Here is a 16,887-nt window from a genome sequence, read left to right as displayed (position 1 = left end):
CATGTGGAACAGGGATACGCTTGTCGAGCGACTGGAGAAGCTCAGCGAGGCTTTTAGTGGATTGCAGTGTCTCCAATGGACACAGTACCGCCTGGGCCCCGGGAACTTTTTTTGCGAGGAGCTTGGCCCGCCTGCCCGCCGAGACCGACCGACCACCGAACTTCTTCAATGGCCTGATTCGGAGCATCCCCGAGAATTTGCTAGGCCAATTCGACATCACTACCACTGCCACTGCCACTGCCACAGCGACCACTACCACCACCGTATACGACCAATTTCCTCCGGCGACGATTCAAGAGTGACGCCGACTCCCCGAGCATGCTTTCCAGAACGATCCCAAGGAGATGGGCCTCCTCGCTGCGGAGCGCCGCCGCACGACAGACGCAGCAGCAGCAGCTCAGAGCGCAGACGCAACGGAGATGGGCGACAGCCGCGCCGAAGCCCGGGTCGGGACCGCTGATGGAGCGCCGCGCCGACCGAGAACTCCCAGGTTGGTAGTCCTTCCGCCGTCCGCGTCCATCTACGCACGGGTGTCCGTTGCTGACCCCTTTCTCTCTCACCCCAGACCTCAGCCAAATCACCTTCCGCTGGTCCCGCACTCTGCCCCTCTTCGCTGCCGTCATCGCCGCCTGCAGCGTCGCCATTTTTAACTACCAAAAGTCGTCGTCCCCAGTCATCGCCTCGACGCTGTACGCGCTGCGGACGTCGCCCGCCGCGCGCGAGCTGCTGGGCGACGAGGTGCAGTTCAAGCACCAGATCCCCTGGATCTCGGGCGAGATGAACCAGTTGCACGGGCGCATCAACATCGCCTTCAGCGTCAAGGGCACGCGCGGCGAGGCGCTGATGCGCTTCGCGAGCTACCGCACCTCGCACAAGGGCCTCTTCGAGACGACCGAGTGGAGCCTCGAGACGCCCGACGGCCGCAGAATCGATCTGCTCGACGGGGCGGACCCGTTCCAGGGCATTGTGGCGGATGAGCTGGATGACGACGTGGACGAACAGGCTGCAGCGGCGGCGGCGGCGACGAGGGGGTTCAGGCAGACAACTCTTAAATAGAGGCACTCACTCCATGGGTCTAATTGACGCGGAGGGGAGATAGGGGCGAGGCGTCTGTAACACGATGCCGAACGAGGACGTTGGTTAAATGGAGCGGAGCACCTCGGAAGTTACAGCTTAAAAGCACACACATGGTGGTCATTGGGTGGTTTATGATTTGGAGGGCGAGATTGCGGCCCTAAGCTTTGCGCCTCTCGTAAGAGGGGCGATGGATGATGGTGGTAAATGTACAACATGTATAGTACACGGACTTTTTCGTGAAAAGCAACAATAACAACGGTGAGGAGGGGGAGAAAAGGGGGACATAGACGCCATGACACTATCTATACAAACGCCGGCACTTCTCTCCTCTGCTTCTTCAGCTCCAGATGCCTCTCCCTAGCCTTCTGCAACCTCGCCTCGGCGTCCTCGTTGCTCTCCAGGAGCTCCTTCAGCTTCTCCTGCCGGTAGGGCAGGGCCGGGGCCTTGCGCTTCTTGGCGTCCTGCAGCTGCACGACGCAGTTCTTGGGCCCGGCGACGGCACCCTTGACGAGCACGACACCCAGCTCGTTGTCGACCTTGAGTACCGTCAGGTTCTGCATCGTAACGCGCTCGTTGCCCATACGGCCGGGCATCTTCTTGCCGGGGAGGACTCTGGATCCGGAACCCTGCGAGGGACCCGTAGTACCGATGGTGCGGTGGTTGAGCGAGTTTCCGTGGGAGGCCTCCTGACCGGCGAAGCCGTGGCGCTTCATGCCACCGGCGAAGCCCATGCCGCGGCTGTTGGAGCGGACGTCGACGTACTGGCCCGTCTGGAACCAGTCCGGGAACAGCTGGACGCCGACGGGCAGCAGGCCGTCCTCGGAGCGGACCTTGAACTCGGCAAGATGGCGCTTGGGCGCGATGCCCTTGGCCTCGTAGTAGCCCAGCAGTGGGCGCTGGACGTTACGGGGCTCCTTGGTACCGGCGCCGACCTGGACGGCCCAGTAGCCGTTCTTGGCGCGCGTCTTGTTCGCGACGACCTGAACCTGGTCGAGCTGGAGGACGGTACAGGGTACACGCTTCTTGCCGTAGTAAACCGCAGTCATGCCCTTCTTAATGGCGAGCACGCCGGTCCTCAGGGGTGTCGTCTTCTCGCGGCGGGCGAGGGCGGCGGCGGGGCCGGTCGTGAGGGCTGGCAGGCCGGCGGTCGTCTGGTTGAATCGGGCGGGCTTGCTGCGCTTCGGGAGCGTCGACCAGCCGTACTTGACGCCGCGCTTCGCGGTGAAAGGGAGGAGGTGGAGGCGGGGACCGGCGAGGACGGACGAGGCATTGTTGGTGGCCGCGGCGGCGCAGGCATTGGTTATCGTCGAGGATCGGAGGAGCTGGAGGCAGCTCGCGGGCAGTCGGGGCGCCATGGTGGGATCGGCCGGGTTTGCGGGCGAGGCGAGGCGAGTCGAGATGGTGAGGATTGAGGAAACCGGTCGGCGTCACTGGGTTCGCTCGGTGGATGGAATTTTTTGGGATGAGGTCGGACGAGCCGTGCCTGGGGATGGAAATCTCCATATGGCCCGTGCGCTGCCCGGGATTGATCTGTACGCACGCTGAGCTCAGGAAGCTCCTGGAGAAGCAAAGGGTCGGTCGGCCTTCCTCTCAATTTCTCATGCCCGTCACATTTTACAACCGCTTACTATAATCCACCCTTGCTCATCACAGCCCGTTACACACATACGGCCTTGCATCGCATCGAATCATCCTTAAAGTCCCCTTCTTCTATGTCTTCCCTAAAGAAGATCCGTGCCTACCGGCACCTCTACCGCGAGCTCCTCCGGGCGGTCCAGTTCGCGGCGCCGTACAAGTATGTCGTGCGGGACCAGCTACGAGCGGCATTTCGGGAGAAGGGCGCCTACTGGGACCAAGAGGAGTACAAACGGACCTTGTGGTTTCTGCAGGCGGCGGCGCGCGAGGCCGGGCTCGAGCACAAGATCCTCAAGAACCTCGTCCACGTGGCGCATCAGCGCCAGAAGACTGAGCCGTGGAAAATTAGATCCCGCAAGGTCGAGGAGACGAAAGAACCTGATCTGTAAGGCTTGCTCCCGTGCCCATGGCGAGGACTCACGCTGATCGAGTCGCTTTTAGGCACAAGGCGGGCCAAGAGATAACCTCTGTGGCCTTTGATCACTATGACATGACGATAGCCATGTTGAACAAGACGATGGGCATCCGATTGAGGTGAGGTTCTGGGAGACCCTCTCCTCTTTAACGCGGTAACGTCAGTCACCGCCTACAGCCGGGATTTCGTCAACATCGAGACCCCCTCTATGCCCAAACGCTACTGCTGCGGCGTGCACGTTTGCTGTTGTTGTTTTTTCTTTCTTTCTGGAAGGCCCCATCCCGCAAGGCTGTGACATAAACATTCAAGTCACATCTGCATTGAAACCGGGCAATGAGATACGTATTTCGACTCCGGCTACGAAGAGGTCCACGTCCGCTCCTTCATGCTGGGACAAGATCTTCGACCCATACATGACGCATCGAGGTTTCTCATGGTGCCGGGAAACCAGACTGGGAAAATGGCGAGACGAAGCCGGCTGCGATAATCCCGGCCGCGGCGGGCTACACAGTGCTACGAGGCTTCCTTACCCTTCCCACAAGTATCCGAGCGGAACCTATTGGAGGAATTTGGCTTTCCCTTGGGAAAGATCGCTCGGCGACGTTTGCCAGCCGGGCGATCTGCGGATGCGTGGGGGCTAGTGAGTGTGCCAACGATTAACCTCTGGTTGGCTATCTGCGTCTGCGAACTGGCAGCAGCAGTCCATTTACAGTTGAGGGGTTTCAAGGGGGGGATGCGCGGGAGCACATCTGTCAGACCACGTTCTGTCGCCACTTTAAGGCTGGATGGAGCCGAAGTTGAGCTCAAGTAAGTACTTCGCCTGCAGGAGCCAGGTAGCCAGCCCTGACTGCGCGCAGCTTGTATCATCAGTACACGCTGGTTGCACGTGTTGTTATATCAATGTTCAATTCTCCTTACGAGCCGAATTGGTGGTTTTAAAGACATGCCAATTTTTAATCTTATGATTCCATGGAAATGGCCTTGGCTGGAGACTATATCTACACTGCACACGATTTACATTATTTACGACGCGGACTGCTCACTCCATATGTTGTGTGCTAAGTTAGACGCACTCATCGAATTCAAAACAGTCATTACGCAACACTTCAGTGTACGTATCATTAATGATCACTTGCCGCTTTGTTGGCTCATCTAGGTATGGGACCTTTTATTTGGGGACACAGACGACCGTTCTGCGTCACGTAGGAATCGATCTGGCCTGTGATGTGCCAGTCCTCGCTGCCCCCAGCGGTGGCGGCGCAGAGGACCCCCCAACGATCGTACTTCTGCTTGAGCTGCTACAGGTAGTCGTAGTTGCTGCCGTAGTAGGCCTGCTGCAAGTCCGGCTCGTTGATGTCCGGCTCGTCCAAGTACCCCCCCGCGCTGGGGCTGGCCTCGCGCCACGGCTGCAGCTGCTTGACCAACTTCTCTCTCTCGTCAGCAGAGTCTCTGTGATGGCTTCACTCACTGTACCACTCACTGGTAAGAAGGACTCAGCCACTTGGTGGTGACCTCGTCACACTAAGCCTCGTCGTGCTAAGGCCAGTCCTGGTAACACACGGCCACCGAAGGGACACCATCAACCAAAGCCAGGCTCGTCAAGAGGTCGAACAGGAACCATGTCGTAGGCGACGGCAAGCAACGATTACCGGGAATCGCGTTGCATGAGCGGGCGGCTCTCTGACCAGAAGCAGCATCCTCGTCACCAAAGTCAAAGAGACACTCGCGTCACCTAGGTTGTAGCTTGTCAAGTTGGCAGTGGCATCTTTCACAAGTTGAGACACCCCAAACTCGAAATATTCGATGCCCGACAACGCGACGCTGGTAGCGAAAGCGGAAAACGTCACCAAGCAGGATGACGAAAGACTTGCCAGCTGTTGATGTACGAAACCCTTCATCTTTATAAGTAATTAGGATTTCCCTTGGATATGGCTGAATGACACCTGTCAAGGGGGGCAAGCCTGTAGCTATCCCCTCCCTGATGTATTTCAAAAGTCCACATCACGATTCCTAATCAACCAACAGCCTGCCGGGGGCAAGAGAAATGCTAAATCGCTGAACAGAAGCATGTGGAACACCACGTGGGTCAACAGGGCTGTATACGAACGACTGATGGAACCAGCACCGTGCCAGACGCGGGGCATTTGATCAGGGTAAACGACATGGATGGACGAGGGGCTCAGGCTGAAGTACGGCGTGATACTGGGTCTTTCCCGCATGATTCGGACGAGGAGATGATGAAGGATACGGGTATCATCCCGAACACCAGCGTCACGAGCAAGGTGGCCTTCAGGAGGGATACAACCATCCAGGAAGGGAAGGTGGTGCAGAGAACGTCCAACCTTGGCTCACTCCAAAACCTGACCGGTCACAAGGCACAATGAATATAATCTTCTTAGTGAGAGATGAAACGGGGGCGCCAAATTGGTAAGGCGAAGACTTGGCAGCTCATCTCCTTGGTCTGAAAGAGCATCAAGTCATACACAAATAATAATAATAATAATAATAATAAAAGCCCGGCGATGCTTCTCATAGTACACCGGCTGACAACCACTGGAGCGAATTGGCTCTGTTGTTCTCCAATCAGCTCTGCCACGGATCGAGAGAGGCGAATGAAGAGAAGGACCGAGGATGACTTGAAGCCTCCCTGCGTATGAGTTGGTTAGTCCACAACTCGTCCGGATCGAAGGGGACGACAGCGACGACAGGCACGTCAGGGCAAGTCCAGTATATACTTTTGTTGAGCTCAGGATGGATCTATCTCTCGAATTTCGAAGAAGTCGACTTTAAACATTTTCGACTTTGTGCTAACACGGCGCTACGGGCGCTGCCTGCTTGCACAGACTGGGCGTATCTTGTAGAGAAGACAGACCTCAGTCGAGCACACGACTATGTGACGGTAGATTGCCCCCTGTTCTCCGTGTCAAACCGTCTAACCCTTGGTCCACATGTCCTACGTTGAATACCATGCAGCATCACTCATCACTCTTGTACAGTAAAAGTACAACGTTGTTGTGCTGAAGTAGGGAGTGACGTACAAGATCGTTGTGACCGAGGTACATGAAAGTCATCGTTGAGGCGAGCCCGAGATAGGGCGGCGAACACGCTAACCAAGTCCGGACAGATACACTCGCCTCATCTACGAGACAACCAAGCACGACTCACACTGGTTGATGGTTGCATAGTTGATGATGAGTCTGGTGAAGCGCTGCTGGCGCCCATTTAATGCCGATGGTTGCTGTCCATGAGCTGATGGCCGCTTCCTGGGGCGGAGTCCTGCCACGAGGCATCCGATTAAGGCATTTGTAGCACTCGACAATGAGACTTGTAACGTAAGGTTTGCATTGGAACGTGAGTCGAGGACTGCGTGTTGGGAGACAATGACGTTTTCGCACATGGAGCGGAAAATCCCCCAAAGGTTGGAGAGAGAGCCAACGGGCCTGTACAAGGGGTATGGAGAATGTCGAGAGCTGAAGATGGTCCAGGCGTATCCGCCGTGCCCGTGTCGGAGCCAAGGGTCTTTCTCGGCCGTCAGGACCGTGTCGGCAGCCCCCTTTTTTGGTCGGTGCGGACGGGATAAGCTGTTCCGTATAGATCTCGTCCTTGGAACTCCCAAAAATATCCAATTCGGAAACATCGCACGCTTCCAGCCCCGTGTAACCGACCCGCCATTGATGTGAGATTGTCGGTCGACCCCTCGTTCGAAAGACGGACAATAGATCAAAGTCAGGAGAGGGAGGGAGACAAGACAAGAGACCGCTTGGGATTCTGGCTTCCATGTGATGGTGGATTCCGACAGCCAAGGGCGACGGCCCAGTGAGGGAAGTGGGGTCAGTTTCTGTGCGGTTTTGTACGTATTCTCAGCGGTCGCTACCAGGAGAGGCGAATGAAAAGCGCACAATTGCTGGAGATCCTACCCAGGCCCTGTCCAGGCTCGCTGGACCTGCTGCTACGGCTGCTGCTACCTCCTTGCTGTGTAATCCAATCAGCGGCCGTGTTACTGGTGTTGGGCAAGGAGGGCGGCCTCCCATCTGCAGCTTTCCATCATCCATGAGCTTGCCCTGCAGTCTGGACTGATGCTTTCTGTTTGCTTGAGTAGGTACCTTGCAGCACAACTCTTGCAGTACAAGTACCTTCCCCAAGAGTAGATTGTAGTTAGGGTGGGGTGCTGTACCGACCCATGAGGTCAGACCAAAGGTAAGGTTTGGTGCTGGAATCGAACCGTAGCTGACCTGGGCCTGAGTCTGATGCGGATGTACCTTTCCACGCCGGAATTCACACTGATTGACTCCCACCACTGCGGCATTGCCGACCCCGCAATCCACCGTAGAAGTACAGAGGTAGTTCGCGTCAACCCTTCAAACAGTCAATCCCCTTCCTCCCTCTTTCAACGCAACCCGCAAATCTCTCATGGTCAGTGGGCACAACAGCGTCAATTCCCGGGGGTTCAGCTCTCGATTCCCCAGACTACCGTAAAGTCGCTTTCTGTGCCTGCCATCTCTGACCGACCACTCGACTCGTCATCGCCATCGTCCCCTTGGCCCGCCCCTCGAACCTCGCGAACCCTCGACAGACATCCATCCCCGTTCGTTGTCACAAAACAACCTCCACCTGCGGTGGTCTGGATGGACCTACCCCCAAAACAAGTACAGGGCCGTATCACGACCGCGCTGAAAGACCTTGATCTCTCTCTCGAGATCACCGTCTGAAGGTGCTGCCACATTGCCATTGCTAGAAGCATGCCAGCGACAGAAGCCGAATATCAATCAAGACACCATGTTCCGGCCCGCCAACCGACTGCGATCATGCCTCGAGCTCAGGAAGAGCGCCCGCAGAGGCTGGTCAAGCGGTACCGCACCGAGATCGCCGCAAGCACCTCGAGCATGTTTTCCACCGTCGTTGCCTTCCCTCTCGATAGCGTGAAGACGCGAATGCAGACCTACCGGTACGAGGGCTTCCTCGACTGCGTGAGGCACACGTACCGCACCGAGAAGCTGAGAGGCTTCTTTCGGGGTAAGGCACACCTCCCTGGCACCCGCGGCCCCTCACCATGGCCACAATATTGATCGCATCGCTAACCTTCTTTCGCGTCCCCCCTTCCGTAGGCGTGCTCGCCCCAATGGCCAGCATCACTCTCGTACGGACCATGTCCTTTTCGATCTACCAGCGGGCCAAGTACAGCTATTCTGGCTGGATAAAAAACGCCTTGGGGTTCGACGTCGTGCAGCACGTCAACAAGAAAGGCACCTACCCCAACCTTTACTCGATTGCCTGCTTTGGAGCGGCCGGCGCTACGGCCGGCTCGTGTATCACGCTCCTTGCCTGCCCGTTTGAGTTGACAAAACTCAGCGCGCAGGTGTCTGTTCTGCTGTCGGACCAGCAAAAGCTCAAGGAGGCTAACTGCCGCGCCACCAATGGCCACCAGGTCGCGGCCAGCTACCAGAACAAGGGTACCTTCAAAACCATGCGAAACATCATCCGCCACAGGGGTGCTTTGGGGCTCTACACTGGCTTCAACTTGCACTTGTGTAAGTCTGCCCAGGCGTACAACCCCATCAAAACCCTCAGCTGACCACTCTAGTGCGAGATACGCTGGGAACGGCCATATACTTCATGGTTTACGAGAGCGGGAAGCAACTCGGAACCACGTTTGGTGGCGACCATCCAACGACCAACAAGTTATCGGTTGTTATCTCGGGGGGTCTTTGCGGAATAGTATCCTGGGCAATGATCTGTAAGCACATGCAGTACATCATCCATGACGCCTACGGCACATGCTAACTTTGGCAGACCCCATCGACTCGGCAAAGAGCATCTACCAGCGCAACTCTCTCCTATACTCCAAGGGGCAGCAGGTTGAGCCGCCCCCCAAGATTGAATTCTTCAAACGACACATGTATCGCGGGCTCGGCGTGTCCATGGGACGCTCGTGCGCTGTGAACGCCATCTTTTTTTCGGCCTTTGAATTCATGAAGAAGCACGTCAACTCTCTGGATGATAACTAAGGAATTGTGTGATATATGAAATACTCGCCGGCGGCCATGTCGGCATCCTCAACGGCCGCATCCAGTATGTCCATTGGCGTTTTGGCTCAGGGATTAGGATGGACACCACCAAACATACCAAGATGGGAATACGGAACGAGAACACACAGACAGGACCTATTTGTAGCTTGGAATCGAGCGCAATTGATCAATCATTCAACGGCAAATCAACAGGCGCAATGGCCAGGTTTGCAGGTGACCTCGTGTTACCTTACCGCTGTACTCAACGGATACGGCGGCCCATTCACATCGCCAGTGATATGGTTATCTGGTAAATATATGTCTGGCTGAGGAGTCTAGACGAATCTTTCTTATTATAAAGTTTGTGATTGAAACATCCTCGGGTGACACCAGCTCCTTCTAGTATGCCGAAGGACTGGCTGCGAACCAACGCTTCGGTGAGCCGTACTCGGTGCACCCGCCAATAGGCAAAGCGAAACATCGGCACCTGCCTCTGCCGCCGCGGCCTAGGTAAGCTTGTGCATAAAGGCCCCGCCACTATCGTCACGTGGCGATAAGCTAGAGGCTCTAGGTTGCGACCCGACCCAGGTCGTTGGGCGGCTCTGCATCTTCTTCCAGAACCCGAACAACACACTACTCTGCCTCAACCAGCCCCGGCGTCCAGTCGTGACTTGTGACCTTGTGCTTTCAAAGCATCCAGCATCCAAGCATCGCCCGCGCGCCTTTCCCCCAAGTGCAACAAGTCCTTGCTGCACCTGTTTGACGACGAGTCGCAGATTCAGATCTCCGCCGCCGCCTGGACGTTTGAACTTTCTTTGCTGTCTACTACTACCTACCTTACACCCTGCGTGACTACTGCTTTTTTCCCTCTTCGTACGACAGCAAGAGCACACTTGCTGACGTCGTCGACGCCTTCGGGAAGAAGGTGCTACTACATCACCAGAGGCGCGCCTTTTCTGGCTTGCAGTACTTGACTTGACCACCATTCTGCGTGTTGGCTTCAGTGCAAGACATTTGCCGCCGTCATCCTCACTAACTGTCATTTATCATCCTTTTTTTTTTCCTCCAAAAGAAAAAAGGAGAGAGAACGGACAGTGTTAGAAATTCTTGCTTGGTCCTCGACCACCATGGTAAGCTGATAACAAAGGGAGTCATCAGACATGGGGAGAGAAAAACGTACACAGCCTGGCCCTCGTGGTGCGGCCAAGGATCGACACAAGAAAGCTGGCAAGGTCAGCAAGCCCATTGACCGCAGCGCGCCGCTGCCGCCAGGGCTTGTCGCCGCAAAACCAGTCAAGGCGATCACCAACACCAAGCATCAATCTTATTTCGAGTTCATCGAGAACAAAGAGAGGAAGAAGCCGTTGCTTCTCGAGGTACGCTTTCGGGGCGAGATTCTCAGCCTCTATCAACCGTCGGACTAACCATCGCCGATCAGAACACAACGAACACCGACCCGCCACCCGGCATGAGGTACATTCCCATTGGGAATCCTGAACTGACCGAACGATGCCAGGACATCTCAAGAGAGCTGGGCGCTTCGGTTTATATTGTGGTAAGGCATATTAACCACCGTGACGCACACACGCAGTGGCTCACCACGCGGGATACAGACAAAGGCCAAGAAAGATGCATCGGACTTAAGCCTCCAGATCCACCGAGTCGGGTATCACATTCGCGAAAACATCGTGGACCGGGCCTTAGCCGAGCTTGGGCTGCATGATGTCTACGTCCCCGAACTCATCGGGCAAGGAGACGGTGGGCTGGTAGAAAAAATTCCCGACGGCCAAGACGAAATCGACAAGCAGGCGGACGCCGCGTTGCGCGAGCTTTTCCCCCGGATCCCGAACACCGACCGACAACAAATCATCGATCATGCCTTCCAGAAAGTTGGTTGAACCACAAGAGTAGTAAGAGGACGACGGGGGGCGCTGACAGATCATCACAGGGGAGACATTTCAAAGGCGACCTGGTCGTAGGGTTGCAGCAGGATCTTTCTCTTTCACGGCGAGTGCAGCTTGCCGTCCTGGCGCACATTCGGCACAACCACACCAGATATGACGAGCTTCTTAGGGAGACATCCTGGCACAATGCCAGAAGAGCCACGGAGCAGCTTTGCCTGGACATCCTTGTCAAGTGGCGAGGTGACGACGAGAACGGCCGCAATCAGCTTGACGAGATTCTTCGCGAAGTCGTGGTGTTATCTGACGACTCAGATGATGAGGAATCGGGCGAGGAGCCCGACTCCGAATCATCAGAGATACTCATTGACAGGCCGCACAACACTGGCAGAGTGTCGGCGCCAGCCGCATCTCAGAATGTTGCCAGCCACCGCAAACGCTTGTCGACGGCCATTTTATCCCGTCCGGGGTCCCCAGTGCCCCATGCGACGCCCGGAACATCTAAGAGAATCGCCAAAAGGGCGCGCAAACGCGCTAATCATCGTGAGCGCAACTTCAGCCGATACGAGGCTGCCAGGGATGCCGCCTGGGATAGCGCCATGCGGAGGCAAAGAGCCCCCGATTGTCGTTCGGACCAGCCAGGTATGGCGGACAGTTCCGCAAGTCACGGCCGGCCTGCTGCACCTGTCGACAACAGAGCTCCTGTAAATGATGACGGCCATCCGTATCCGCAGGCGAGGCCTCTCCCTGGCCAGTTCGGCAACAACTTGTATGAAGACAGGCAGCATATGGACGGTGCTTATGCGGCGCGGTCCCATCCTATGCGCTCTCTGTATTTGCCATCCAGTTCCACAATGCAAAAGGTAAATGACACTAGCAACACTCTCAGCCGTGGCCTTATGAATCATGGAACCGCTCGGTCACCGGAGAGTCACCAACTGCAAGACTTCTTACATCCCTCTATTGAGCCAAAGTCCCCCGACTCTATCCGATCTCCATCACGCTATACTCGTGGCATGGTGGAGTACACGGATCGCAGGGGTGACGATCTGCAATGCCGCTTGAACTCCCCACCTCGTGGCCCAGTTGCGCGAGAAGATCGCCACTTGCACCGACCTCAGATTCAACAGAGTTATTCCGTACATGCCAGACCTTCGGCCAGAGACCAGGACCTCGTTCGAGCCCCTGAGATGTCAATTCACCGTGTGCCACATGATACCACTCGAGCGGCAGGCCATCAGCCAGTACGGGATTATGGTTCTGCTAGACCACATGGCTACATTCACAGGATTGCGCACAAGGAAGAGCATTACGGGCGACTTGACAGGGTTCTTGGCGAGAAGGCCAATCCCATTATGATTGAGGACCAGACCGTCCATCCAGGCACAGCCTACCGCACGGGCGAAAGTGCCAGGGACAGATTCGGGCCCGGTGTCGAGATACTGGCCGTTCGCCGCCCCAGACATGATGATGGTTCGGAAGTTTACCAGCCCATTCCCATGGATGAGGGCTTCATTCGTCTGCGAGAGGATCGCCCTACAGAGCAACGAAACGGGCTGGCAGAGGAGGGTTTCCTCAGACTCAGGGAATGCCCTGTCGCCCGCCCTGGGCCTTCTTTTGGTGATCATCGGGCCTATGATATGCCTCAGTTCCGGCCGGTCGACGTTCCTGGACAAGCCGTTTACGTGAGGCGTGCCGAGCGACCGCTCCCCGCTGAACTTTCATACCATGGACCTGGCCATGGTCACGGCGAGGGATTCAGACCCGAGAGGGCTGTACAGGGCGACTTTCTATCTTCTGCGAATGGTGGAGTGTAAGTTCTGGGCGTTGATGGAGGAGTAGGATTCTCAGACTGACAATGTAAACCGTGTAGGCCAATGGAACATCGTCAATACCATCCATCGCAGGGAACATATGGTATTCCTGTTCATCGACAGGCGAGGCCGATGCTACGGGGAGGGGACCCGTTCAGATTCGACCAATACCCACCATCATCACCACCTCCTGCACAGCGCTACTGGCCACGTGCAGACGACGGCGTGATTGTTCTTGAATGACGGAAAACTGGATATGCAATCCGGTTGCAACAGTTTACATACACAGCATGGGTAACGGATTAAGCATGGAGGATAGCATTTACGAGGCGTTGAGGGAATAGCATCATTTTCTGTGGAAGAACCCTTAACCTGCCTGGGCGGTAGGCATGGACTTCCCTTCTTCGTTCAGGAGACAGAGGATGCGGGGATTTTGTTAGGTTTTGATACCCAAGCTTTACGAGCAAAACTGCTCCAGTCATTGTTTAGCAGAGGAACAGCACGATTCAGTGGGTCCGCTGGATGGAATACGGCAGTGTCAACGCAATAGAGAGAATCATCAACTTGACTGAGCTGGTAAAACTCTTTCTTTCCAAAGTGGGCCGACGACTATCATCAACTACAGTTTCAAGTGTCGTCACATTGGTGAGCATCAGCTCGCATAAATCCAGCTCCTAAGGGGCGTTTCTAGTGGCCCTGAACCCAACACTCCGAAACAAACCGGGCAACGTCGGGCAACGTGGTTGGAATAATCCAGAAGAGTAAACAAATATCCAGCCCGGCACCCTGTCTATTGTCGTATTGCCGCCGCATGATGATGGGAATAGGTAACAACAGGTCGTTAAAGAAACAAGGCGTGCCCCGACCTCAACTCCTTGAAAATGCAACCAAACCTCGGGAATGCTCTCCATTGAAAATTAGAAGCGCCGCCCACGCCACCGATCGCCAAAAGCAATTGTGAAAAGTGAAAATAGCGAAGGAAGATAAAATAGAGGGGAGAGAGAAAGAGGGACAGTCAGGCTATGCCGCCAGCATGGGCTGCCTCGTCCGCACGCGCTGCTGCGCTGCCGGCTCCTCTTCTTCTGTCGCATCCGGCACCGGCAGTTCCGTGTCGGGTACCGTGGGGAGCTTGTGTTGTCTGGGTGGGTTGCGGGCAGCGTCTTCGGCGGCGACACTGGCCTCGAGAGCGGCGAGCTCGTCTTCGACCTCCTCCTCGTCCTGGACCGAGATGCGGCCGCCAAGCATGTCGCTGACTTCCTATGAGGTGGGAAGGTACTGTTAGCACCATGTCTCTCACGCAGACAAGACCTGCACCGCGCCAAGCCTTCGCATGTTCCTCCAAGAAGAGGGTTCGTTCCCGAAGGGCGAGTGGACGACCAACCTTTTGGTAAGCGATCGCATCAGCTGTCTCGCCCATGAGCTTCTCGACATGCTCGATGCCGCCCATCTCCGAGTGTATCTCCTTGAGGACTTTGGTGCCCTGTTGCAGGCCAAAGACCACGTCCTTTTGGATCATGGCGAACTCAACCGACGATGTGAGCTTCTCGAGCTGCTCGAGCTGGGCGTCGGTCTTTTGGAGGAGCGACTCCTGGTATTTCTTGCGGCGCAGGGCGAGCAGCGCGCGCGGCTTGTCGCCCTTGGCCAGCATCTGCTTGGCAACGGCCGTCTCCTTGTCCGTGAGGACGGTGATGCGGCGCTGGTACTGGTGGAGCTTATCGCGTTGGAGCTTGAGGTCGAGGATGGCCCTGGTGGGGAAGCGCTGGTCAGCAGGCGAAGGATCAAGGTGGTTGAGTAGAGTTGGGATGCGCGCATTGTTGATGCGGTGTTACGCTGGTGGTCGGAGGGCCCCAAGGAGTTGACGGGGACTTACTTGTCCTGGGCGGTGACTTTGCTCGCGTTGCCACCCATTTTGAGGGGATTCGAGGTCGGAGAAGGGAGAGGAGGGGAGGAGGCTATGCGGGCTTGGAACGGCGATTCCTCTCGTGGAGAGGGGACGAGATGTAGACTTTCGAAGTCCAAGTAGGGTCGGGTGCTGAAATGAACAAGATGTTGTGATGCAGAGTGGCCGGACGTCGTCGGCGGTCGGGCGCTGATCGGAGATCGGTGACGGAGGGACGCTGGCGGTGGTCGTGGTGGTCTCGTGCCTGAACCCGGCTCAGTTTCGAGGCGCAACGCTGCGACGGAGAGCGGGCTGGGGTGACCGCTGGGGAAGCGGCGGTTCGTCATTGTCACTCCCCACATGCGTCAGGAGGTGGGACCATGCGGTCGTTGATAAGATAACACATAAGGAAAGATACGAAGGTACTTAGAGGTTGCTAGGCCAACGCAGTTCGCAACTTCATCTCGTCAACACTTCAATACGCTGAGCCTAATGCTGTAGGTCAAGACTATTAGCCTTACAGTTTTTGTTATTTATTTCCTAATCAAAGTTAGTAGGCTAGAGATTTTACTACGTTGTTTCTGTGTATAGTAAATGTTAAAACAAATAGGTCTAGCATATCAAAAGAGTTCACCCCCCCGGTAGGGGCTACATCTCTGGTGCACATGCTGGGACATCGGTTGCCGGTTGTCTTGCGGATTGTCGTGTCGGTCGGTTGTTGTGTCGGTTGTCGTTGTCGTCTGGTCTTTGTCGTGGTTGTCGTGGTCGTGGTTGTCGGTCATCGCACGCCTGGCGGAGGCTATACTTTGTGCGGTCTCGAAAATTCGGGGTTGACGACTGCGGCGTGGTTTGAACTCTCGACCTTAGTGATTCGACGATATCACACAGTTTGACCGGAACCCTTACGCCTAAGGGCCGCCCCTGTGCTGGTGATATTCTCTAACGAATTTGGCAATTAAGTATTGCAAGGAGGGCGTTGGTGCCTCGTAGGTTGAGAACCTTGAGGGCGGTTAGCGAGGCGGGATGAGATGGGATGGGATGAAAGGCGGCAGACGAGGTGGCTAGAGCAAGTGGCTGCCTCGCTAGGAAGGCGCAAACTTATAGAATAGGGCGTGTAGGCCCCTTCGGCTAGGTAATGTATTCATAGACGAACGACATAGAACGATTCTAAGACTTCCCTCTATATTTGCTAGCAGGTTTCTACATCTTTTAATCTAACTAATGATCTGGGTATCTATCATCACGGCCTCCTTTGACTCGACACTCAGCCCCTTTCCCCCTCGATTCGGGAAGCTACAGGCTCACATAGTGGGTTCTGCAGAATATAAAACTACTTTGAACTCGTTGAATAGGGGTAGTCACCGAGTGGTCAACAACGTAGTCAAGTCTCGGTTTTAATGGGGTATACATGAATGGGACGTATTGACATGCGATCTGGGCCGTCAAACTCACGTGACGAGAGATGGTAAAGATGACACCAAATAAAAAAGTAGCTGTACCTGAACTTGCGTGATATTTTAGGTGCATACCTCTGTCGATCTAGCGAGTGAAGAGGGTAGTTGATTGCTCAAGAGGCGCAGAATCATCTACTGCCCTATGTTCGGCGACTAACTCACTAAGACCAACATGCCGCTTGGTTTGTAGATAAAATCTTTAAGTGAATGGAGCTACACTGCATGATATACTTAGGATGTGCCGGGAAATGTAATTTGAAACGAGATGTGTACTCGAATGCCCCCTATTTCTGGAATCATGCCATGCTTTAAAGTTGTCGAGTTTTGCCATTCAAGACCGATCCTATAAACGGACTGATAGATTGCAAAGCAAATGAACAAGTTTATAGAGCATCAGCAAAGTAGACCATACCAACTGATCACATCCCGCGGAGGCCACCGAAAATAAAGATCTTGCTCTTTGCAGCAAATACACTGTGCCGAACAGTAACAAGCGCAGACATATCTTTCTGTGAGATTCGAGTAGCCCTATTTGTCTACGCGTACTTGGTAGCGGAACTTACGACAGTGGTCGAGCAATATGGAAAGTGCAGGCCGATAACATCAAAAAAATATACCGCCGCTCAGGAAAGCCACCCACAAGCGCAACATGTTGATAAACTTAGAATAATGGGAAACAGCAACCAAATTGGCCATGTGTAGGACTA

The 16,887-nt window shown here is 55.3% G+C and overlaps 8 protein-coding genes across 8 annotated transcripts; 5 read left to right on the top strand and 3 right to left on the bottom strand.

Moving 5' to 3' along the window:
* Positions 1-105: 105 nt before the first annotated feature.
* CDEST_06450 (Putative cytochrome c oxidase assembly factor 1) lies at positions 106-1,315 on the top strand. Its single transcript, XM_062922609.1, has 2 exons — positions 106-490; positions 566-1,315. Exons 1-2 carry the CDS (start codon positions 319-321, stop codon positions 1,054-1,056), a joined length of 663 nt encoding a protein of 220 aa, XP_062778660.1. The 5' UTR covers positions 106-318; the 3' UTR covers positions 1,057-1,315.
* A 1-nt stretch (position 1,316) lies between these two features.
* On the bottom strand, positions 1,317-2,530 carry CDEST_06449 (Putative large ribosomal subunit protein uL3). Its single transcript, XM_062922608.1, has one exon. It carries the CDS (start codon positions 2,430-2,432, stop codon positions 1,380-1,382), a length of 1,053 nt encoding a protein of 350 aa, XP_062778659.1. The 5' UTR covers positions 2,433-2,530; the 3' UTR covers positions 1,317-1,379.
* A 129-nt stretch (positions 2,531-2,659) lies between these two features.
* On the top strand, positions 2,660-4,712 carry CDEST_06448 (uncharacterized protein). Its single transcript, XM_062922607.1, has 2 exons — positions 2,660-3,097; positions 3,154-4,712. The coding sequence occupies exons 1-2, from the start codon at positions 2,790-2,792 to the stop codon at positions 3,248-3,250; spliced, it is 405 nt and encodes a 134-aa protein (XP_062778658.1). The 5' UTR covers positions 2,660-2,789; the 3' UTR covers positions 3,251-4,712.
* A 577-nt stretch (positions 4,713-5,289) lies between these two features.
* Positions 5,290-5,511, top strand: CDEST_06447 (uncharacterized protein; the record flags this gene model as incomplete). The annotated part of the gene is made up of 1 exon (XM_062922606.1): positions 5,290-5,511. The coding sequence occupies one exon, from the start codon at positions 5,290-5,292 to the stop codon at positions 5,509-5,511; it is 222 nt and encodes a 73-aa protein (XP_062778657.1).
* Positions 5,512-5,851: 340 nt separating this feature from the next.
* CDEST_06446 (uncharacterized protein) lies at positions 5,852-6,906 on the bottom strand (the record flags this gene model as incomplete). Its single annotated transcript, XM_062922605.1, has 1 exon — positions 5,852-6,906. One exon carries the CDS (start codon positions 6,904-6,906, stop codon positions 6,289-6,291), a length of 618 nt encoding a protein of 205 aa, XP_062778656.1. The 3' UTR covers positions 5,852-6,288.
* A 603-nt stretch (positions 6,907-7,509) lies between these two features.
* Positions 7,510-9,352, top strand: CDEST_06445 (Putative mitochondrial carrier domain superfamily). The gene is made up of 4 exons (XM_062922604.1): positions 7,510-8,140; positions 8,233-8,655; positions 8,709-8,861; positions 8,918-9,352. The coding sequence occupies exons 1-4, from the start codon at positions 7,867-7,869 to the stop codon at positions 9,130-9,132; spliced, it is 1,065 nt and encodes a 354-aa protein (XP_062778655.1). The 5' UTR covers positions 7,510-7,866; the 3' UTR covers positions 9,133-9,352.
* Positions 9,353-9,754: 402 nt separating this feature from the next.
* On the top strand, positions 9,755-13,417 carry CDEST_06444 (uncharacterized protein). Its single transcript, XM_062922603.1, has 5 exons — positions 9,755-10,508; positions 10,571-10,687; positions 10,746-11,021; positions 11,081-12,846; positions 12,907-13,417. The coding sequence occupies exons 1-5, from the start codon at positions 10,293-10,295 to the stop codon at positions 13,088-13,090; spliced, it is 2,559 nt and encodes an 852-aa protein (XP_062778654.1). The 5' UTR covers positions 9,755-10,292; the 3' UTR covers positions 13,091-13,417.
* A 1-nt stretch (position 13,418) lies between these two features.
* On the bottom strand, positions 13,419-15,073 carry CDEST_06443 (Putative Snf7 family protein; the record flags this gene model as incomplete). The annotated part of the gene is made up of 3 exons (XM_062922602.1): positions 13,419-14,104; positions 14,229-14,592; positions 14,718-15,073. 3 exons carry the CDS (start codon positions 15,071-15,073, stop codon positions 13,868-13,870), a joined length of 957 nt encoding a protein of 318 aa, XP_062778653.1. The 3' UTR covers positions 13,419-13,867.
* Positions 15,074-16,887: the final 1,814 nt, after the last annotated feature.

Source organism: Colletotrichum destructivum, chromosome 4 (genome assembly GCF_034447905.1).
Source record: "Colletotrichum destructivum chromosome 4, complete sequence".
Taxonomy (NCBI): domain Eukaryota; kingdom Fungi; phylum Ascomycota; class Sordariomycetes; order Glomerellales; family Glomerellaceae; genus Colletotrichum; species Colletotrichum destructivum.
This window is presented reverse-complemented; position numbering and strand designations above follow the sequence as displayed.